The sequence below is a fragment of the Miniopterus schreibersii genome (assembly GCF_964146895.1).
Source record: "Miniopterus schreibersii genome assembly, chromosome: 16".
Classification (NCBI taxonomy): domain Eukaryota; kingdom Metazoa; phylum Chordata; class Mammalia; order Chiroptera; family Miniopteridae; genus Miniopterus; species Miniopterus schreibersii.
In genome coordinates, this window is record NC_138116.1 from 27082972 (window position 1) to 27106556 (window position 23585).

Here is a 23585-nt window from a genome sequence, read left to right on the forward strand (position 1 = left end):
TAAGGGTCAAGAAGCCTCTGGAAGAAGCCTTCCCAGCATGAGGCAGGGGTCTCTGGCTGGATTCCCTCGTTCCACGATCATATCCTGGTGCCCACCATGTAGCTGGCACTATGCTAGGCACTGGGGGTTCATATGTCAAGAAGACAGAATCTCTTGTACTGGCTGGTGTGCTAAGTGGTTAGAGCATCTACCAGAAAACGAAAGGATTATGACTTCGATTCCTACTCAAGGGCACGTACCTAGCTTGCAGGTACACAATACATCATGTTTTAATATAAGTAGGTCTCATGCAGTATTTGGGACACACTCATAGCAAAATTTATTTGTCGTGTATCCGAAATTCAAAATTAACTCAGGCATCTTGTTTTTGATGTTATCATTGTTTATTTTGTTTATTTTTTCTTTCCGGACTTTTTTTGATAAATCTGGCGAACTTAGATTCAGGTAAAGGGTCTAAAAACTCTGCCAGGTATGTTCAAGGGAGGCACTGAACCCCTGCCCCCAGGACCTCCCAGGAATGAAGGTAAACCTTCCAGGGTAGGCTTTTTGGAGCCTGCCTTAATCCCAGCCCAAGTGGACAGGTGAAGAAACCCCAAGGTGCTCTGGCTCCAACGTGACACCTGAAATCCCAGTGAGAGCTGAGAAGCACAATTATGTTAAAATATTTTTTATTAGTTGATTTGTGTTCCTTCATGGGAAAGGGCCCAAAGCACATCTCCCAGCCTACTGAGCATGGCCTGGTCCATCCAGAGAGGATTCTAGTAGGTACAGCCTTCCACCCAGTCCCTGAGGTCCTTGCCCATGCAGTGATGCCTCCAGGTCTCCCTGAGGATGGAGAGTGGGGAGAGGAGAGACCAAATCAGCTACAGCCTTCAGTCCCTGCTCAGTGAAGAAAGGAAGGCACTTGGGCCCTAAACCAGAAATTAGGAGAGGAAAGGGGCTAGCAAGGAAAAGAGAGAAAAGTAAACTGTGTTAACTAGCAAAGAACAAAAAAGGAACAGAATGGCCCTTAAAAAGAGTCATCTACAACCCCTTACCTGGGGCTCTGGTTACAGGGGATCCCGACTTTGATAACTAGTATCCTCATGATGTCAATGTCAAAGACCCCCATGACCAGGAGTGTCCCTAAAGGACCTCTCTTGCCCTATCAAACAAGAGTGGTCTATTGGCTCCATGGTCTCTTCCATTAGACTGTGAGGCCCTTGAGGGCAAGGACTTGGGTCTCAGCCATCTCTGTGGCCCACCGCCCAGCACAGAGCAGGTGCCAATGTGTGGCCTGGGAGGAATAAGTGGCACCCTTTCCACGTCCTGGGCCCGATTCCTACCAGCCTCGGCCACCTCTGTGGGGTTACACCTGTCATGAGTTTGCTCCCGCTGTACAAGAGAGTTGCTCTTTGATGTAACACAAGACGACCAGTTTCTTCCATCCCAGGGTGGCACCCCAAGGCTCAGGGCCTTGGGCTCCTGCTGAGCCTGCATGCACACTGCCTGGTTTTACCCGTGTGTGTTGTGTCCTGCGTGGCCTGCCTCACTCCAATCCAGTCCTAGGGCTTCCTCTGTTCTCACCCAGCATTACTCCTAAGCTGTGGCCATTGTCCAGGCCCATCGCAGACCTTCTCTGTACTCCCAGCCATGCTCACCCCCTCCTCTGCCTCACTGGCCTCTGATCACCTCCCCCTGCTCCACAGCCCCTCATGCCCAACCCTTCCCCAGTCCATCACCCATGTTCCTGTCCCGGTCCAGACCCAAATCTCTCCTACACTCCTGCAAAGATCCTCTGCTGCTCCACCTGCCTCTAGTCTCTCCCTAGACATTTGGTGACTTTACCAGCCTTGTCACTATCACACCTGCCCATGGTTCTGGTTGCACCGCCACCTGGATTATCTGACCTTCCCCACATCCTCCCCCTGCTGGTCTATGAGGAAAGGGAGGTTGGAAACTCTAAGTGACGCTGCCATCAGAAGATGCTGGGCAGCTGTTGGGCCTCCAAGGACCTGTGAACCCAAGGCCTAGTCTAATGCCCCATTGGTCCCCTCCGACTCCCTTGCCTGTGAGGAGGGCTTCCCATCAGGTGGGAAAGAAGCAGGAAAGGGGAAGGCTGGCAGGGTGAGGCTCCAGAGAGCCACCCTGCTCAGGCAGGGAGTCTATTATTTCATCTGTTATACACTGTGAGCTGTTATAAAATGATGCCACCGTTAAAAACAAGCAAGAAAGGTTTACTAGATGCAGCTCAAGTGCACCTGGAGGCAGGCACCCCGACATAGCAAAGCTTGAAGGAGCCAGGCTGGCTCCACAGCCCCCAGGGAATTGCTTATTCCCCCTGAAACGCAGGGTGCTGGCTGTCATACTTCAGTGGTGGCTATGCCCCCCATGGAAGGCGAGGGGTTCCACTGTGAAGCTACAGAATGGTGCCTGGGACAAGGCGGGCACTCAGCAAAGGATAGTTCCCTGCAGCTGTCCACACCCTGACCCATGCCCTGGGGGTCCAGCCCAAGTTACTTACCAGCTGCTCAGCCCCTGGGGCTGTTGACTTATCTTCATGGCACAGATAACAGAACTCTTAAGGTCAGGTTCCAATAGCTCTGGGGTGGGAGGCAGAGAAACAGGGTGAGGAAGCAGGGGGCAGAAGAGCTGGACATGCATGGTGAATGTGTCTGTCTGTCTGTCTCTCTCTCTCTCTCTCACGGACACACACCACATAGACCCCCCTTCCCCACACATACTCTTCCATCCTAAGCTCAACCCTGTCTCTCGACCCCTCTGGAAGCACAGGCATCACTCTGTCACTTTTTGTCTCTTATCAGGAGCAATCCCTGTTCCATTCCTGGGCTCTCAGGACAGTCTCCCACCTGGGAACCCAGCTCAGGTTCATGGAGGACCTGCCCTCATCACTGACTCCATCACACCCTCTTTGGCAGAACCAGCAGGATAGAAGGGATCCCCACTCAGAGATAAAGGCCAGAGGAGAAAACAATCCAGAAAGAAGCACAGGCTGGGGCAGAGGCCTGGCCCCGCCAGCCCGGGCTCAGGCCCTCCTACCGGTGCAGTACACGTTGCACCACTTGTGGTTATATTCCTTGAGAGTTTTGCACCACCTCCGGCTGTTGATGTGGAAGATGCCATTGTTGGTGCTTCCATCGGCTTCATGGTCCACAGCAGCTGAGTCAAAGCCACTTGCGTAATAAGCAAGACAGAGCCCTGTATAGGGTGGAGACACAGACCAATGAGTCAGACCAACGTTGTCAAGGCCACCCCAGACCAGAGAGCTCACAGTGCAGGTCCCAGGTGCCAGCTCCTTCGAGCTCAACTCATGCTTTGAGGTGATCGGGGCAAATGTCCTCCCACCTCCTGGACTAAAGAACCCACCGAACCTCAGAGGGGCAGAGTCACTGCTCAAGGTTCCAGACAGCTACCAAATAGCAAGTCAGGCCTGGACCTCGGGCCTCCTGCCCCTAGGCCTGCAGTCTTCCCGCAGTCTGCCTGCTCTGCACGTACTGAAGCCCAACAAGTGTTTGTGGATGAACGAATGAGAATCTCTAAGGCAAGATTGGGAAGATGCAGGTGGGACCTGTTGAGGGGCTGGAACTAGAGTAAAGGAGTCCATGGGGCTCCACTTCACAGCGTCCCCAAACCCCCACCAGATGGAAGTTTGGTTACTGGCTTCCCCAGTTTGCCCTCAACTTAGTGGGCATGTCCGAGCTCATGCCCAGATGAAGATGAGGCCACTAAACTGTTCTGTGGACTCGAGCACTGGGGGCAATGAAGGGGCGATCCTGGTGTGACTGCCTGCTGCCTGCCGGCTATAGACTGAACTCTGCTGGGTGCTCTCTCCCCGTGACTTCATCTAATTCTCGTTCCACAAATGAGAACCGAGGTTCAGAAAGGTCCGAGGCCACAGCCCTTGAGTGAGGAGGAGGGAAGAGAGGAGGGAGAAAGCAGAGGCGGGGGCCAGGGCCAGCCAGGGAGAGCGGTTCTCACAGTCGGCCAGGCCGTGACCACGGTACCCCTCCAGGCCGAGATCCTGCAGCTCCCGGAACAGCTCGCAGCGACTGTAGACCTTGGCTTGGCCAGAGGGGAGCAGGCAGCTTAGCACAGAGGCAAAGGCCAGCAGCGTGATGCCAGGGGGCACAGCTGTCCTCTGGGAGCCCAGCTCCTGGCTTCCATGCAGGGCCGAGGTGGAGCCCCCACCACACTGGCTGGGAGCTGGGCTTTGAGACCACAGGCAGCTCCACAGCCCTGGTCGTCCTCTCACAGACTCTAAGCCTTGGAAGAAGGAGAGAAACAGGGCCTGAGTGGACCTGGGAGATGGGAGAAGGCTCCACACTGCCAACCAGCTGCCCTCAGCCCTGAGGAAGCATCAGCCACACCCCGAGATGCAGGGGAGGGCTCCCTGAGCCTGCACCTCTCCCCTCCAACCTGCCTGACACCACCCTGTCCCAGAAGCTAAGAGAAGGGAAGAGAAGGAGACAAGGGAAGGAAACAAACATATTTTGAGCTCCGTACTATGTGCCAGGCATTACTGAACCCTGAGACCTAGATTTCAGAACTAGGAAGGAACAACTTTTGGGTGGAGACCAAAGTTAATGTGAATCCAGCGTCCCGCTGGGGTGTGGCCATGAGAGATGTTCCCAGAAGGGAGGGACTGAGCAGCTCCATTGGTGTCATCACACCCAAGCCCAATTGCCAAGGAGTCTCTTCTAGCACTAAGCCGGGCTCCCCCGGTGTGAACTGACACAGGGTCACCTGCAGCCCTCCAAGTGGAGCCTGCTCTCTCTCCCTCACACACAGGTCCCAAGGCCTCGCTGAAAATCTCCTTCATGCCCACCCCCCTTCTGCACCATCACCCTGCAGAAGCCCCTCCTCCCTTGAAGCTCAGCCCATATGATTTGCCCAGCAAGCCTGTCATTGCTGCCTCTGGAGGCCAGTCACCAAAATCACTTTGGACATTAGCATCTAGCTGTGACCTCCCCCTCCACTCTGACTCAGCACCCACTCCCATGGCCTTGTCACCCCTGCTTTCATCATCACCCCTCATTCCTCCGACTCTGCAACCCTCTCTCCTTGTCTCCATCACCCCATCCCCTACCTGTCCCCACCAATGCACCCGGAGTGCTGTTGGTTCTGCTGTCCCTCCAAGGCACCTGCCTGCCCTTAGTCAGAGCACCATCCTGGTGTCATGATGGTGTCCTTGTCCCCAGTCTTGACTCTCCTTCCAAAGTGTTCCACACATATGCACCCGAATGAGATCTTTAAACAAAGAGGCTGTGACCCCCTTTGATAGGTCCCTTCATCACTGCTCCTGAACAGGATCCACAGGCTCCCTCAGGATCTGCCCTGCGGACTGTCCCTCACCTACACGTTAAGGTCCAGTAACGCATGGCAGTCCTGCCAGCCAGGGAGAGCCTGTCCTCTCCTTTCCAGGTCCAGCTCTTACTCAGACCTCAAGGGCCCCATCAGAGATGAGCCGCCAGCAAGACGGTCCTGGTGGCCCCTGCTCCCCAGCGCCCCTTAAGCACCCCGTGCTCCTGCCCCTCCTCTGTACCACTGGTGGAATACGTGTTCGTCTTTCCCACCACAGGGCAAGCTTGCAAAGATCAACGGCCGTCTTAACCGTCTCCATATCCTAAGGGTCAAGTGGGGTTGCCAGTGTGGAGAGGCTGTTCAATGGATGCTTCTTAAACAGAAAGATCCTGAAGTTGTAACCACAAAAGTATGAGCCCTTCCCATCAAAGTTTGAGGAAAGAAAGGGAAGAAGACAACTTGAGCTCTCCAAGCCCGGCAGACACTGCGCCAAGGCTTTTCAGGGTGCTCTCCCACTCTTCTCATCTAACCCTCTCAACAATCCAAGGGCCCCAATTTATCGACCAAGAAGCCAAGTGGACTGCTATAGGGAAACTGTTCTGATTTTTGGTAGCAAAGGGACTTAAAAGTAACTTTATCCAGAGCATTTCACAGGAGGACCAGAGGCACAAGGAGTCAGGTCTGGTGATTCAGACAGAGGCCTGCCAGCCTGGGCTCCTCTGTCTCTCTGAACTCATCACTCTCCCAGCCCAGGATGCCCCCCAGGTCTGACCACCACCATTCTCAATTCCTGCCCCTCACTGGCCAGCCCAGCCCAGGGACCTGGTTCACAGCTACAGGAAGAGGGGGGAGGGGCTCACTGATCAGGTGTGGTTCCCACCAAAGCTGACACAGCAGTGACAATACCAAAACACAGCATCAGCTCAGGACATCGCCCTTGACACTGCCAGGTCCTCAGGCACCCAGGCAGGCTCTAAACTGACGTAGGACCTTCTGGAACTCCCCAGTTCTATGAGCTCATCTTCTAGAACCATCTCTCACCTATTGGGATTTGACCAGCCCCCTTGGGCCCTAAATTACAGACCCTTGGAGACATAGGCGGAGTATCTTAGCCCAACTTCTCCTGCCCACCTACACACACACACACACACACACACACAACTTTGAAGGATGACTCTTCTCCTCCCTACAGATCCTTCAGGTGGTTACCCAGCAATGTGAGCAGGCAGCCTCCCCAGGCAGCCTCTCCCTCCACTGAACCCCTCTGACTGGCAGAAAGTTCTTGAACGCTGAGCCACACAGAAACCCCCTTCTCCATCTGGGTGATGACTGTTCAGTGTGAACAAGCCTGGAACTAACATGACTCTGTCGACCCTAGAGCTGAGGGACACAGAAGTGACATGGAAAGGTGTGTGACAGCCATGTCTGTGCCCCTCAGAAGCCCCTGCTGGAAGCTGTCGCTCAGTAGTTAGGGCGAGGGCTCTGGAGTCAGGCTGACCTGAGGACGAACACAGACGCTGGGGACTACCAGCTGGGTGACCCAGAAAAAGTGATTTAACCTCTCAGCTTTCTCAACTCTCAAGTAGAAATAACAGTTCCTGGAACATCTGTATAGATGTTTAGCACTTAGAGTGCTTAGTACTCAGAGCACCCAGTACACAGGCACAGTTACTACTAAGAGCACAGCAGAGCCATAAATATGGGAAGTTGCTCCATGTGCCTCCTCTCTGCCCGGGCCCTACCCACACCGACCATGTTAGAACTGAGGGTGGTGCAGCCAGGGTCACAATTTTTTTTCTTTCTTTTTTTAAAAATTTTATTGTGGTACAAACACTTATCACGAGATCCAGCCTCAACAAATTTCTGAGTGTACAATACAGGACCACTGACTGTAGGTACAGTGCTGTAGAGCAGATCTCATAGCCGGTTCACCTTGCTTCCCTGAGCTCCTATGCCCAGCCCCTGGCAACCCCCATTCCACTCTGTGAGTCTATGAGTTTGACTATCCCTCATGTCAGTGAAATCATGCAGTATTTGTCTTTCTGTCAGGGGCTTATTTCACAGAACACAGTGTCCTCAAAATTCATTCATGTTGTCTCGTATTGCAGAATTTCCTTCGTTTTTAAGGCTGAATAGTACACCATTGTGTGTATAAAATATACTTCTTTATCCAGTCTTCTGTCCATGGACATTCGATTGTTTCCACACCTTGGCTGATATCTGTTCAAGATCCTGATTTCAATTCTCTTGGCTAAATGCCCAGCAGTGGGATAGCTGGATCATGTGGTGGTACTAATTTTGATGGTTGAAGGCCCCTCCACTCAGTTTTCCATAGTGGCTTCACCATTTCGCACTCCCACCAACAGTGTGCAAGAGTTTCAGTTTCTCCACATCCTTGCCAGTCCTTGTCGTCTCTTGGTTGTTGTTTTTATATGCATGTCATAGCCATCCTGACAGGAGAGAGCATATCTCACTGTGGTTTAGATTTGCATTTCCCTAATGATTAGTGATGCCAAGCATTTTTTTCCATGCGCCTGTTGGCCATTGGCATGTCTTCCATGGAGAAATGTCTACTCGGCATTGGTGTTACTTAAAGGCTCCCAGGCGCCTCCAGTATGAGCCAGGCCTGAGCCTTTATTCAGGGGAAAGGGTTCTGGACTTGAGTGAGATGAACCAGAGGTCACTGCCTTCTCAGCCCCTGCCTGGCTATTTAGTCTTCACAAGGGAACCTCCATTTCTTCATCTGTAAAATGAAGCTATGACCCTGCCCTGCACCCTGGAACCTGCTCCCAGTCCCCGCAAGCCTCAACTTGCTCCTCTGTAAAATGGAAGTGATCCCCCCTCCCTGACTCAGTGCATGGAGATGCTGCCCACTGAGATCCGTCCAGTTTCGCTACTGTTTTTATTGACTGGCCCCCGCTGGTGATTCTGTCTGGTTGAGTTTTGGAGTTTTTACAGCATCGGCCTCCTTTTACCATTTTATCGCTTCTTTTCATTGAATCCCCTTTCAGCTTATTTTATTTTATTACCTGATTTGTTATTTCCCACCTGACTGTCACTTTTACATGGGGAACAAGAAACAGCAGCTCAGAAGGAACCGTTCTGAGGGCAGACAAAGGCCCCAGTTGGGACTCTGCTGGTCTTTATTTCTCTGCTGGGCTCTGTAGGAGTATTTCCTGTTTCCCCAAAGCTCCAATTCCTTTGTGGTTTTTGTTTGCATTTGCTTGTTTGTAGAGAAAAAGACAAGAAGGGAGAGGGAGAGAGAAACAGCAATCTGTTGTTCCACCCATTCGCCCATTCACTGGCTGATTCTTGTGTGTGCCCTGAGAGGGCATCTAACCTGCAACCTTGGCGCATGGGAGCGAATCTCCAAGCGGCTGAGCTACCTGCCCAGGGTGGGCTCAGGTTCCTGCCCATATCTTAGCCGAGACGCTCCACCGACTCCCTTCAGGCTTAAGCTCAGCAGCAGCATCTCTTAAAGTGAGCCTCCCAGTAAACTGACACCTTCAAAAGCTGAAGGCCCCTACACACCCAAGGCCTCTAAAATCCTGAGATTCTAAGCAGGGCTAACACCTGACGGCTTAAAGAGCCTAGAATGCCAGGAGTCTGAGCCCATCATCACTGAGGCCTCTAATACTTGGGGCCTTTGAGAAGCACGAAGACTTTACTAAATTGAAAAACTGAACAACCTGGGGCTTCTAACAACTCAAGACCTGTAATAAACTGAGACTCTTAGCAACCCAGGTTGCCTAGCAACCTGAAGCCTCTAATTATCAGCAACTCCTAGCAGCCACACACAGGGTCGGTGCACAACCTGGGGGCCCAGCATGCACCCTTCCCTGGCCCCAGACTGCCTGTCCCTGTGCAGTGACTGTGCACTGAGTCTACACAGGCGGTGTGATCTAGGAAACAGAGACAGGACCGCGGGCCGAAGACCCGTGCTTCATGTTCTGCTCTTGTCACTTATTAACTGTATATCCTCTGGCTTAACCTCCCTATCAGTCTCCTTACATATAAAATGAAAGTGAGGATTATAATATATAGCTCATAAAGTTACTGTGAGATTCAGGTAAGAAGGCAGATGGGAAAGCACTTTAACAGCTATACACAGGCAAGTTGCATTTTCTCACTGCACCCTCTCCCCTCCCACCCCATCCCAATACCCACCATCTTCCGTCAATTCTTCCTCCAACACATCTTTCCCACCTATCCCAGCTCTGTCACCACCACCAAAGTCCCAGGTGCCTCCACTTCACGGTCTACACTGCTACCCATTACCTTTCCAACACACAAGTCCTATCACGTCGCTTTTGCCTAGAGGCTTTCACCGGCTTTCTTGTCCTTGGAGTCAAGTTCTCACTCTCTAGCATGGTACATACGCTCTTCATGATCAGGCCCTATCTTTCCAGTTCATCTTCAATACCTCTCCCAACCCCCACTTCCTTCACTTACTCCCAGCACAGACCTGAGAGATGAGTATTATCATCTCCATTTCACAGATAGACTGAAAAAAGTAACTTCCCCAAGTTACTGGAGCAGTGATTGGAAACCAAGCCTCACTCAAGTTCTCTGACTGCAAAGCCCAAGATTCAGCCCTGCCTCTGGGAAGGTTCCAAACGTGTGATTCTCTGGCTGCTCTCTTAATTAAGAAACCAACTTTCGTCCTGTCCCAAAACTCCTCTACCTTTTTCTGCAGCAGCCGTGCACACTCAGCTTTGGTGGAGCTTGAAGATTGACCACCATGGGGCAGTCTTCTTGAACACAAAAATATAAATAGTATGCACCAGATTTAGGAGACTATTAAGACCATGCCCAGTGTTGCTGAAACTGTGGCCTGTCTCATTTTGCCATATGGATCACACTATAATTTTAGGATAAACGGTTAAAAAATGTTGCAGATCCTCGAAAGTGCTGTTATTAATATTTTAGTGGCTTAACAAATCATTTTTATTAACATCCTTCCTGTCAATAAAAGAGGTGATTCTGAGTGTTAAGAATATACATTTTCTCCATAAGACTCAATAAAGCTACTCTTATTAAAATAAATATGACCTGGAAACATCTTCATTTGCCCTGCCTGATTCTCAAGTTTGAGGATGTGAGGAGGCAGGCAAACTTGATGGGACCCATCTGTGGCTCTTAGCACATAATAATAATATTGAGAGCTAACGTTTTATTAAGCACCTAGTGGGTGCTTTCCCTCACTTGGAATGCACGAGGATCCTAAGGGATTTGCACTTTTATCCCTGTTGACAATTGGGTCACTCAGGAGGGAATGGCAGGGAGGGGTGTGAAGCAGGTCAGACTTGGCCTCAAAGCGCTGTAACTCCCGCTCCGCACTAACTGGGCTGTTGAAATGATTCTTCAAATAGAAGCTTTTTTTTTTTTTCTGACAGTGACATTTCTCCTTAGGATGGATCAGAGACACAAATACAGACCTGTGCATCTTCAAAGCCCAAGGTCTTTCTACCTCACCAGGCAGGCAGCCTGCAAAGCCCAAAATCCAGAGCTGCCTCTTGGAAAGTTCCAGAAAAACGTGATTCTCATGTCTGAAAGGTCCCTCCGCCCTGGTAGCTGTTCAATGAAGACACTTTTTAGTAACTCATGGTTCTCTTGAACTCCCCCTGACCCCTGATCTATTATGATTGTTTTCTTTAAAAAAAAAAAAAAAAGGCAAACGTTTATTAAGTACTGTGTGTGAGGTCATCCCTTCTCCTCGCACCAACACAGGACGGTGAAGTGGGAGTGATATCCCCACACTGTCCCTGAAGAGGTGGAGGCCAGGGGACTCTCTGCTTTGTTTGTGGAAACTCAAAATACCATAAGGAGAAGCAGCAGGTGGGTGGGCTGAGGAAGGGTGGCGGAGGGTGGCAGTTGGGAGTGGCCATGGAGACATCAGACCAAACCACAGCGTCTCATTTCACAGGTCAGGACACTGAGTGGGGTCCGGAGGTGAGGTGGCCGGTCCACCACCACACGGAAAGTAGGCAGAGAGGGGACCAGACAGAGGCTGCTCTGCGCTGTAGAGTAGGGTATTTCCACCTCGGCACTACTGATTTTAGGTGGAATAATTATTAGTTTTAGGGGGCTGTCCTGTGCATTGCAGGAGGTTTAACAGCACCCCCGACTCTACGCACTAAATGCCAGTAGCTTTCCTCTGCCCAGTTGTGGTCATCAAAAAGTCTTCTGACTTTGCTAAGTGTCCCCTGGGGAACAAAACCACTCCCAGGCCCATTTATCACCATGAACTTGGGGCTCAGCTCCTCCCTGGCAGTTTGGCAGGGAAATGGGTTTGTGTGCTAAGGGAAGAAAGTCTTTCCTCCCAACCCCCCAGCACTTGGGAGAGCTCTGCTGGGGTCCCTGGTCTCAGCCTGGAGAGAACAGCCCTCAGACAGGGGAGGGGAAGGTGGCAGAGGGAGCACAGCATGAAAGCCACACCTTCTGGGAGAGACGTGTGAGGATCCTCACTTCACAGATGGGGACTTAGGCATTCCGAGGGTTGAGCCCCCCCGTAGAACCCCGTACATATGTTTCCTCCCACACTCCTCACAGGGAGCCCCAGACAGTGCCCAGGATAACTGTCCCGTCGGCTTGTGCTCTGGGCCATGAGCAATGCCAGGGGGCTCCTCTTAGGTCCTCTTTGTTCATTACAAAACCAGGTACACATATGAAGTTATGCTCTGGAAAGTGAGATCTGGTCCCTGCCCTGACTCACTGCTGTGGGTCCTGGAGCAATTTGCTTTCCCTTTGGGAATCTTCATTCTCACATTCCTCAAATGGGGATGTCGGATGCACCAGTGGTGAGCAAGCTTCCCCCCGTCCCCATCAGCCTCCTCGCACCCCCAACCTCCAGAGACTCTAAGTCCTCAGGTTGTTAGCCCACTCTGGTTGCTAAGCATCTCAGGATTTTAGAGGCTTTGGGTTTGTAGAGGTCTTAAGCTTTTGAAAGTGTCAGTTTACAGGAAGACTTACTTTAAAAAAAATGTAAATCCTCACCTGGGGATATGTTTATTGATTTGAGAGAGAGAGAGAAATATCGATGTGAGGGAGAAATATCTATGGGTTACCTCCATCCAGCACGCTCCCCAACCGGAATCGAAACTGCACCCTTTTGGTGTCCCGATGACCCTCCAACCAACTGAGCCCCAGGTTTGGGCTGGAAGCCACAGTTTTTACCACCTCCAGCTTCTGATGGCTTCCAAGCAGCTGAGGCTATGGACTCAGATTTTTAGGCTTCACAGCTTCCCAAAGTCAGGGCACATACTGACGTTTCAGGTATGATCTCAGCTTGGGGCCCATTCGGGAGACAACCGATAGATGTTCCACTCTCACATCAATATTTCTTCCTCTATCTCCCTCCCTCCTTTCCTCTTTCTCTAAAATCAATAAAAGCATATCTTTAAGTGAGGATTTAAAAAAATACTGATGCTTACACCCAGAGATTTTGATGTAATTTGCGGGGCCGGGGGGAGGGGCATCAGTATGGTTTTTTTTCTAAAGTGCTGCCAGGACTGAGACCCGGAGTGTCAGAGATGCTGCTGTTGAGCCTAAGCCTGAAGGGATCTCGCCTAAGATATAGGCAGGAACCTGAGCCCGCCCTGGGCAGGTAGCTCAGCCGCTTGGAGATTCGCTCCCATGCGCCAAGGTTGCAGGTTAGATCCCCGCTCAGGGCACACACAAGAATCAGCCAGTGAATGGGCGAATGGGTGGAACAACAGATTGCTGTTTCTCTCTCCCTCTCCCTTCTTGTCTTTTTCTCTACAAACAAACAAATGCAAACAAAAACCACAAAGGAATTGGAGCTTTGGGGAAACAGGAAATACTCCTACAGAGCCCAGCAGAGAAATAAAGACCAGCAGAGTCCCAACTGGGGCCTTTGTCTGCCCTCAGAACGGTTCCTTCTGAGCTGCTGTTTCTTGTTCCCCATGTAAAAGTGACAGTCAGGTGGGAAATAACAAATCAGGTAATAAAATAAAATAAGCTGAAAGGGGATTCAATGAAAAGAAGCGATAAAATGGTAAAAGGAGGCCGATGCTATAAAAACTCCAAAACTCAACCAGACAGAATCACCAGCGGGGGCCAGTCAATAAAAACAGTAGCGAAACTGGACGGATCTCAGTGGGCAGCATCTCCATGCACTGAGTCAGGGAGGGGGGATCACTTCCATTTTACAGAGGAGCAAGTTGAGGCTTGGGGGGACTGGGAGCAGGTTCCAGGGTGCAAGGCAGGGTCATAGCTTCATTTTACAGATGAAGAAATGGGGGTTCCCTTGTGAAGACTAAATAGCCAGGCAGGGGCTGAGAAGGCAGTGACCTCTGGTTCATCTCACTCAAGTCCAGAACCCTTTCCCCTGAATAAAGGCTCAGGCCTGGCTCATACTGGAGGCGCCTGGGAGCCTTTACGTAACACCGATGCCGAGTAGACATTTCTCCATGGAAAACAGGCCAATGGCCAACAGGCTCATGGGAAAAAAAAGTGCTTGTGGCTGGGCCACCCTCAGTTCTAACCTGATCAGTGTGGGTGGAGCCCCGGCACAGAAGAGGCACATGGAGCAACTGCCCATGTTTATGACTCTGCTGTGCCCTTAGTAGTAACTGTCCCTGTGTACTGAGCTCTCTGAGTACTAAGCGCTCTAAGAGCTAAGCATCTATGCAGGTGTTCCAGGAACTGTTATTTCTACTTGAGAGTTGAGAAAGCTGAGAGGTTCATTTACTTTTTTCAGGTCACCCAGCTGGGAGTCCCCAGAACCTGTGTTCTTGCCCAGGTTAGCTTGACCCCAGAGCCCTCGCCCTCACCCTCACTGCTGAGACACAGCTTCCAGGAGGGGCCTCTGTGGGGCACAGACATGGTTGTCACATGCCTTTCCACGTCACTTCTGTGTCCCTCAACTATAGGGTTGACAGAATCATGTTTGTTCCAGGTTTCTCCACACTGAATAGTCATCACACAAATGGAGAAAGGGTGTGGTGTGTGGCTTTCTGCCAGTCAGAGGGGTTCAGTGGAAGGGAGGCTGTGGGCACCCGCTGACATTGGATCTATAAGGGGAAGAGTCATCCCTCAAAGTAGTGTGTGTGTGTGTGTGTGTGTAATTGGGCAGGAGAAGTCCTGCTTAGATACTCCTCCTATGTCCCCAAAGGCCTGCAATAGAGAGGCCCAGGGGGGCTGGTCAAACTTCAATAGGTGAGAGATGGTTCTAGAAGATGAGCTCATAGAACTGGGGAGTTCCAGAAGGCCCTACGTCAGTTTAGAGCCTGCCTGGGTGCCTGAGGACCTGGCAGTGTCAAGGGCGATGTCCTGAGCTGATGCTGTGTTTTGGTATTGTCACTGCTGTGTCAGCTTTGGTGGGAACCACACCTGATCAGTGAGCCCCTCGCCCCCTCTTCCTATAGCTGTGAACCAGGTCCCTGGGCTGGGCTGGCCAGTGAGGGGCAGGAATTGAGAAAGGTGGTAGTCAGACCTGGGGGGCATCCTGGGCTGGGAGAGTGTTAAGTTCAGAGAGACAGAGGAGCCCAGGCTGGCAGGCCTCTGTCTGAATCACCAGACCTGACTCCTTGTGCCTCTGGTCCTCCTGTGAAATGTTCTGGATAAAGTTACTTTTAAGTCCCTTTGCTACCAAAAATCAAAACAGTTTCCCTATAGCAGTCCACTTGGCTTCTTGGTGGATAAATTGGGGCCCTTGGATTGTTGAGAGGGTTAGATGAGAAGAGTGGGAGAGCACCCTGAAAAGCCTTGGCGCAGTGTCTGCCGGGCTTGGAGAGCTCAAGTTGTCTTCTTCCCTTTCTTTCCTCAAACTTTGATGGGAAGGGCTCATACTTTTGTGGTTACAACTTCAGGATCTTTCTGTTTAAGAAGCATCCATTGAACAGCCTCTCCACACCGGCAACCCCACTTGACCCTTAGGATATGGAGACGGTTAAGACGGCCGTTGATCTTTGCAAGCCTGCCCTGTGGTGGGAAAGGCGAACACGTATTCCACCAGCGGGACAGAGGAGGGGCAGGAGCACGGGGTGCTTAAGGGGCGCTGGGGAGCAGGGGCCACCAGGACCGTCTTGCTGGCGGCTCATCTCTGATGGGGCCCTTGAGGTCTGAGTAAGAGCTGGACCTGGAAAGGAGAGGACAGGCTCTCCCTGGCTGGCAGGACTGCCATGCGTTACTGGACCTTAACGTGTAGGTGAGGGACAGTCCGCAGGGCAGATCCTGAGGGAGCCTGTGGATCCTGTTCAGGAGCAGTGATGAAGGGACCTATCAAAGGGGGTCACAGCCTCTTTGTTTAAAGATCTCATTCGGGTGCATATGTGTGGAACACTTTGGAAGGAGAGTCAAGACTGGGGACAAGGACACCATCATGACACCAGGATGGTGCTCTGACTAAGGGCAGGCAGGTGCCTTGGAGGGACAGCAGAACCAACAGCACTCCGGGTGCATTGGTGGGGACAGGTAGGGGATGGGGTGATGGAGACAAGGAGAGAGGGTTGCAGAGTCGGAGGAATGAGGGGTGATGATGAAAGCAGGGGTGACAAGGCCATGGGAGTGGGTGCTGAGTCAGAGTGGAGGGGGAGGTCACAGCTAGATGCTAATGTCCAAAGTGATTTTGGTGACTGGCCTCCAGAGGCAGCAATGACAGGCTTGCTGGGCAAATCATATGGGCTGAGCTTCAAGGGAGGAGGGGCTTCTGCAGGGTGATGGTGCAGAAGGGGGGTGGGCATGAAGGAGATTTTCAGCAAGGCCTTGGGACCTGTGTGTGAGGGAGAGAGAGCAGGCTCCACTTGGAGGGCTGCAGGTGACCCTGTGTCAGTTCACACCAGGGGAGGCCGGCTTAGTGCTAGAAGAGACTCCTTGGCAATTGGGCTTGGGCGCTGCTCAGTCCCTCCCCACTGGGAATATCTCTCATGGCCACACCCCAGCGGGACGCTGGATTCACATTAACTTTGGTCTCCACCCAAAAGTTGTTCCTTCCTAGTTCTGAAATCTAGGTCTCAGGGTTCAGTAATGCCTGGCACATAGTACGGAGCTCAAAATATGTTTGTTTCCTTCCCTTGTCTCCTTCTCTTCCCTTCTCTTAGCTTCTGGGACAGGGTAGTGTCAAGCAGGTTGGAGGGGAGAGAGAGGCGCAGGCTCAGGGAGCCCTCCCCTGCATCTCGGGGTGTGGCTGATGCTTCCTCAGGGCTGAGGGCAGCTGGTTGGCAGTGTGGAGCCTTCTCCCATCTCCCAGGTCCACTCAGGCCCTGTTTCTCTCCTTCTTCCAAGGCTTAGAGTCTGTGAGAGGACGACCAGGGCTGTGGAGCTGCCTGTGGTCTCAAAGCCCAGCTCCCAGCCAGTGTGGTGGGGGCTCCACCTCGGCCCTGCATGGAAGCCAGGAGCTGGGCTCCCAGAGGACAGCTGTGCCCCCTGGCATCACGCTGCTGGCCTTTGCCTCTGTGCTAAGCTGCCTGCTCCCCTCTGGCCAAGCCAAGGTCTACAGTCGCTGCGAGCTGTTCCGGGAGCTGCAGGATCTCGGCCTGGAGGGGTACCGTGGTCACGGCCTGGCCGACTGTGAGAACCACTCTCCCTGGCTGGCCCTGGCCCCCGCCTCTGCTTTCTCCCTCCTCCCCTCCCTCCTCCTCACTCAAGGGCTGTGGCCTCGGACCTTTCTGAACCTCAGTTCTCATTTGTGGAATGAGAATTAGATGAAGTCATGGGGAGAGAGCACCCAGCAGAGTTCAGTCTACAGCCAGCAGGCAGCAGGCAGCAGGCAGTCACACCAGGATCGCCCCTTCATTGCCCCCAGTGCTCGAGTCCACAGAACAGTTTAGTGGCCTCATCTTCATCTGGGCATGAGCTCGGACATGCCCACTAAGTTGAGGGCAAACTGGGGAAGCCAGTAACCAAACTTCCATCTGGTGGGGGTTTGGGGACGCTGTGAAGTGGAGCCCCATGGACTCCTTTACTCTAGTTCCAGCCCCTCAACAGGTCCCACCTGCATCTTCCCAATCTTGCCTTAGAGATTCTCATTCGTTCATCCACAAACACTTGTTGGGCTTCAGTACGTGCAGAGCAGGCAGACTGCGGGAAGACTGCAGGCCTAGGGGCAGGAGGCCCGAGGTCCAGGCCTGACTTGCTATTTGGTAGCTGTCTGGAACCTTGAGCAGTGACTCTGCCCCTCTGAGGCTTGGTGGGTTCTTTAGTCCAGGAGGTGGGAGGACATTTGCCCCGATCACCTCAAAGCACGAGTTGAGCTTAAAGGAGCTGGCACCTGGGACCTGCACTGTGAGCTCTCTGGTCTGGGGTGGCCTTGACAATGTTGCTCTGACTCATTGGTCTGTGTCTCCACCCTATACAGGGCTCTGTCTTGCTTTTTACGCAAGTGGCTTTGACTCAGCTGCTGTGGACCATGAAGCCGATGGAAGCACCAACAATGGCATCTTCCAGATCAACAGCCGGAGGTGGTGCAAAACTCTGAAGGAATATAACCACAAGTGGTGCAACGTGTACTGCACCGGTAGGAGGGCCTGAGCCCGGGCTGGCGGGGCCAGGCCTCTGCCCCAGCCTGTGCTTCTTTCTGGATTGTTTTCTCCTCTGGCCTTTATCTCTGAGTGGGGATCCCTTCTATCCTGCTGGTTCTGCCAAGGAGGGTGTGATGGAGTCAGTGATGAGGGCAGGTCCTCCATGAACCTGATTTGGGGTCTCAGGTGGGAGACTGTCCTGAGAGCCCAGGAATGGAACAGGGATTGCTCCTGATAAGAGACAAAAGTGACAGAGTGATGCCTGTGCTTCCAGAGGGGTCGAGAGACAGGGTTGAGCTTAGGATGGAAGAGTACGTGGGGGGAAGGGGGGGGTCTATGTGTCTGTGTGTGTGTCTGTGTGAGACAGACAGACAGACACATTCTTCATGCATGTCCAGCTCTTCTGCCCCCTGCTTCCTCACCCTGTTTCTCTGCCTCCCACCCCAGAGCTATTGGAACCTGACCTTAAGAGTTCTGTTATCTGTGCCATGAAGATAAGTCAACAGCCCCAGGGGCTGAGCAGCTGGTAAGTAACTTGGGCTGGAGCCCCAGGGCATGGGGCCAGGGTGTGGACAGCTGCAGGGAACTATCCTTTGCTGAGTGCCCGCCTTGTCCCAGGCACCATTCTGTAGCTTCACAGTGGAACCCCTCGCCTTCCATGGGGGGCATAGCCGCCACTGAAGTATGACAGCCAGCACCCTGCGTTTCAGGGGGAATAAGCAATTCCCTGGGGGCTGTGGAGCCAGCCTGGCTCCTTCAAGCTTTGCCTATGTCGGGGTGCCTGCCTCCAGGTCCACTAGAGCTGCGTCTAGTAAACCTTTCTTGTTTGTTTTTAGTGGTGGCATCGTTTTTTAAAGGCTCACAGTGTATAACAGATGAAATAATAGACTCCCTGCCTGAGCAGGGTGGCTCTCTGGAGCCTCACCCTGCCAGCCTTCCCCTTTCCTGCTTCTTTCCCACCTGATGGGAAGCCCTCCTCACAGGCAAGGGAGTCGGAGGGGACCGATGGGGCTTGGGTTCAGAAAAGGTCCTCGGAAGCAGTGGCCCAACAGCTGCCCAGCATCTTCTGATGGCAGCGTCACTTAGAGTTTCCAACCTCCCTTTCCTCATAGACCAGCAGGGGGAGGATGTGGGGAAGGTCAGATAATCCAGGTGGCGGTGCAAGCAGAACCATGGGCAGGTGTGATAGTGACAAGGCTGGTAAAGTCACCAAATGTCTAGGGAGAGACTAGAGGCAGGTGGAGCAGCAGAGGATCTTTGCAGGAGTGTAGGAGAGATTTGGGTCTGGACCAGGACAGGAACATGGGTGATGGACTGGGGAAGGGCTGGGCATGAGGGGCTGTGGAGCAGGGGGAGGTGATCAGAGGCCGGTGAGGCAGAGGAGGGGGTGAGCATGGCTGCGAGTACAGAGAAGGTCTGCGATGGGCCTGGACAATGGCCACAGCTTAGGAGTAATGCTGGGTGAGAACAGAGGAAGCCCTAGGACTGGATTGGAGTGAGGCAGGCCCCCAGGACACAACGCACACGGGTAAAACCAGGCAGTGTGCATGCAGGCTCAGCAGGAGCCCAAGGCCCTGAGCCTTGGGGTGCCACCCTGGGATGGGAGAAACTGGTCGTTTTGTGTTACATCAAAGAGCAACTCTCTTGTACAGCGGGAGCAAGCTCATGACTTGTGTAACCGAGGTAGCCGAGGCTGGTAGGGAGCGGGCCCAGGACGTGGAAAGGGTGCTACTTATTCCTCGCAGGCCACACATTGGCACCTGCTCTGTGCTGGGCGCTGGGCTGCAGAGATGGCTGAGACCCAAGTCCTTGCCCTCAAGGGCCTCACAGTCTAATGGAGGAGACCAAGTAGCCAGTAGACCACTCTTGTTTGACAGGGCAAGAGAGGTCCTTTAGGGATACTTCTGATCATCGGGCCCTTTGACATTGACATCATGAGGATACTAGTTATCAAAGTCGGGAGCCCCAGAACTTGGGATCACAGGACCCAGAACCCCAGGATCTTCCTTATCTTCCTCAAGATGCCAGTGTGGCACCCGAACAATGTCATGGTCCTAAGTCTATAAACCGAGTTAGCAGGAATGGAAAGGCCCAGGGAAATTGGGTGTGGGCACAGTTCTGCTGTTCACCAGCTGTGGGCCTTGGGCAAGTCATTTTGCATCTCAGTGTCAGTTTTTCATTGGGAATACAAGGATCATAATGTTTCCCTAATCCACCTTATAGGGCTACTGCGGGGGACGGATGCATGGGTGATGGATGGGACAGTGCTGTGTAAACTGTAAAGGGCTGTACACATGTAAGGGGGCACAATCGTCAGCAGAAGCAGCATGATTATGGAAAGAGCATTGGACTGGACTCCAAGACTCCAGGCCTTTGGCACTGACTTCTGGGTGAACTTGAGCAAAGTCCTCTGTGACCACGCTGGGAAGTGAGGGGGCTACCTAAATGACTCTTTTTATGGGCCATTCTGTTCCTTTTTAGTACTTTGCTAGTTAACACTGTTTACTTTTCTCTCTTTTCCTTGCTAGCCCCTTTCCTCTCCTAATTTCTGGTTTAGGGCCCAAGTGCCTTCCTTTCTTCACTGAGCAGGGACTGAAGGCTGCAGCTGATTTGGTTTCTCCTCTCCCCACTCTCCATCCTCAGGGACGCCTGGAGGCATCACTGCATGGGCAAGGACCTCAGGGACTGGGTGGAAGGCTGTAACTACTAGAATCCTCTCTGGATGGACCAGGCCATGCTCAGCAGGCTGGGAGATGTGCTTTGGGTTCTGCCCCAGGAAGGGGCACAAATCAACTAATAAAGAATATTTTAACATAATTGTGTTTCTCAGCTCTCACTGGGATTTCAGGTGTCACGTTGGAGCCAAAGCACCTCGGGGTTTCTTCACCTGTCCACTTGGGCTGGGATTAAGGCAGGCTCCAAAAAGCCTACCCTGGAAGGTTTACCTTCATTCCTGGGAGGTCTTGGGGGCAGGGGTTCAGTGCCTCCCTTGAACATACCTGGCAGAGTTTTTAGACCCTTTACCTGAACCTAAGTTTGCCAAATTTATCAAAGCAAGCAAGCAAAGGAAAAATAAACAATGATAGCAACAAAAACAGGATGCCCAAGTTAAATTTGAATTGTGAATACATGATAATTTTGCTATGAGTATGTCCCAAATGCTGCATGGGACATACTTACATCAAAAAGTCTTTTGCTGTGTCCCAGAAACGCAAATTGAGTTCCGTGTCCTATATTTTATCTGACTACCCTTTCTGGGTCTGCGGTAGTGTACCTCTGGCTTGTTTGAGAGGGCTCTTGTTTTCTGTGGCTCTGGTCGCAGAAGGTGGCCATGGTGCCTTGGCCCTCCAGCTGGTGACTGCTGACACACTGGTGGCAGCCAAGGAGTGGCATATGGTGACTGGTGACGACCTCCAGGGACTTCAGCTAGACCTTTCTTTCTGCTGTCCTGTGTCATCTGGTAGCAGGAGATTCAAGTGCCACTGATAGTGATGGTGGCAGTCACATCCTGGGAAAGGAAGCCACGGTTTGTCCTGCCGCACACTCCTCAGGCCGGAGTGTGGGGTGGAGGGCACGGGTGGCTCTCAGGCAGCAAACTGAAGGTCTCTGCCTTCTCAGTACGTGGGAAGGTCAGAAGAAGGCAGCCCTGGCTGCCACTGACCTCGAGCTTGGTGTCTCTCGTCAGACGGGAGGGACCGAGTGTTAAGAAAGAAGGTGGGCAGAGTATCCAGATCGCTGTGGATGAGGTGATGTCTCAGAGGCTGAGTCCTGAGTTCAGATTGTATTTCTGGAAAGGCCTCAGAGAACCCTGTCGGTACTGATCTGCTGATAGAGGCATGGCAGGGGACACCCAAGGAGGAAGAGGGGCTGTGATGTTGACCACCCTCCCCATGAACCTACCATCTCCAAATGCTACTGGTCATACTAGAGGGGTGCCTGAGCATCCACAGTTGGTAAGGCAGGAAGTTTCCATCCACTTCTGGTCTGGTGTTGGGCCACTCCCATCCCCACCTGTGTCCCACCCCGGCTTTTGTCCCTGCCTCCCATTGGAGCTCCCACCTCCCAGTCCAGGTCATGATAAACACGGGCGGACGGTGATGAAGGACCAGCTTCTTGCTGGAGTCGGGGTTGGAGGAGATGAAAGACTAATGGATTCATTCTCATTAAGTCACTGGTAGGGAGACACCCGTCTCTTTTTAGTATTAAAGCAAACATTGTGTGCCTGCCATGCGCCACGCCTCATCTAAGTTAGACCTAGAACAATAATTGCAACAGAGGTGCCACTGTTGTGCCCATTCTACAGATAAGGAAACAGAGGCTCAGAGGAGATACATTTGCACCCAGGTCAATATAGCTGCATGTGTGCTCTTAGCCACTGTACTTTGCTGAGAGGTGGCTGTTCTGGATCACCCTCAGTTTTCTCTCTCTCTCACCTGGACAGTGACTCATGGCCCACCATCGTTGTATGATGATTATCCTCTGCTTCAACTTCGCTTTGGACTTCTGTTGCCTGCAGCCACCTGATTTACCCAGGAGCAGGTGGAGCGAGGTCTTGGGAATCAAAGGGAGAGTCGTTAAATAGACACTGAGGCTTTGGGCTGGCAGGATAGCCTCGGGGCCCTCCAGTGGGGCTGGGCAGGGGTCAGGCCTAGACAAGAGGTCTCGGGTGGTTGACCAGGAGCAGGTGGAGATGGAAGAGGGGTATCGGTGGAGAGTGCCCTGGCCAGAGCCAGGCAGCCCTCAGTTGGACCTGAAGGTTAAGTGGTCTATAAGCTTCCCCACCCCCTGGAAGTCCCAGTTCCTAAGTGAAGCGCTCAGGGGCAACCATACTGTGTCCTGGAGATCCCCTGCTTCCATGTCACTCTCTCATCCCACATTCCATTGGTCACTATGTCTTGTCTATTTTATCTTTTTAATATCTCTGGAAACTGTCCCTCCTTCCCATCCCATATACCTCTGCTTTAAATCAAGCCCCATCACTTTTTTCCCAGGACCATTGCAATGGCCATCTAAGGGTATCCCTTGCCACCTACCTCCCCTCGGAGTGAGCTTTACACCCTGTTACTCCCTTGCATCCTGGCCCCAATGGCTTTTCTCACTTTCAGGTTAGAGGCCAAGTTCCTTGGCTTGGTACCCAAGTTCTTTCATGACCCAGGGTCATGCAGATTCATTTCTCAACTGTTCAGAAACTTTTGCTCCAACTGGTTTGTACCCCTGCATTTGGTTCCCTGAGTGTAGCCTGCTGCTTCCTACCTTTCCCCACCGCCTACCCTTTTCCTCCCTCTCACTACTCAGCTCACACACACACACGCACACACCCCGCCCCCCTCCCAGGCAGCCGGCTTGTCCTCAGCACGGCCCTGCACTCCTGCACCTCTGTCTTCCTGGAGCGCCATCCTCAGATCTTTGGGTGGCTGTTTCTTTCGCTTCAGGCAGGTCTTATCTCAGTTTTACCTCCTCACAGTGACTTCTCCGACCACTCCACCCTCTCCTCTGCCTCCAAGCCTTTGCTCAGGAACCTCTTCTGCAAACCTGCCGGCCAGGCAACTTCCACCCATCTCTCAAGGCTTCAACCCAAACCTGCTCTGCCTCAGCCCGGCAGATAGAAGCCCTTCTCCAAGGGGCCTGCTGTGCTCCTGCGCCCACACTGTGGCCCTTGCTGCTCACGTTCTTGTGTGCGTGTCTGTTTGTGGCCACAGGGAAAATGCTGGTGGAGTCAGGGAGTCCGGCCAGAGGCCCCAGCCTGGTGCTGGGAAGGCTTCTTCCAGAGGCTGCTTGACCCTTAAGTGAGTTGAGCTGGGT

The 23585-nt window shown here is 52.6% G+C and overlaps 2 protein-coding genes across 2 annotated transcripts; one reads left to right on the forward strand and one right to left on the reverse strand.

Moving 5' to 3' along the window:
• Positions 1-758: 758 nt before the first annotated feature.
• LOC308568821 (sperm acrosome membrane-associated protein 3-like) lies at positions 759-4164 on the reverse strand (the record flags this gene model as incomplete). Its single annotated transcript, XM_081162030.1, is given in 5 exon segments — positions 759-825; positions 2504-2582; positions 3040-3198; positions 3979-4125; positions 4128-4164. Coding segments are annotated over 5 exon segments (489 nt in total).
• A 12483-nt stretch (positions 4165-16647) lies between these two features.
• LOC308568822 (sperm acrosome membrane-associated protein 3-like) lies at positions 16648-20493 on the forward strand (the record flags this gene model as incomplete). Its single annotated transcript, XM_081162031.1, is given in 5 exon segments — positions 16648-16684; positions 16687-16833; positions 17621-17779; positions 18231-18309; positions 20427-20493. Coding segments are annotated over 5 exon segments (489 nt in total).
• Between the last annotated feature and the right edge of the window lie 3092 nt (positions 20494-23585).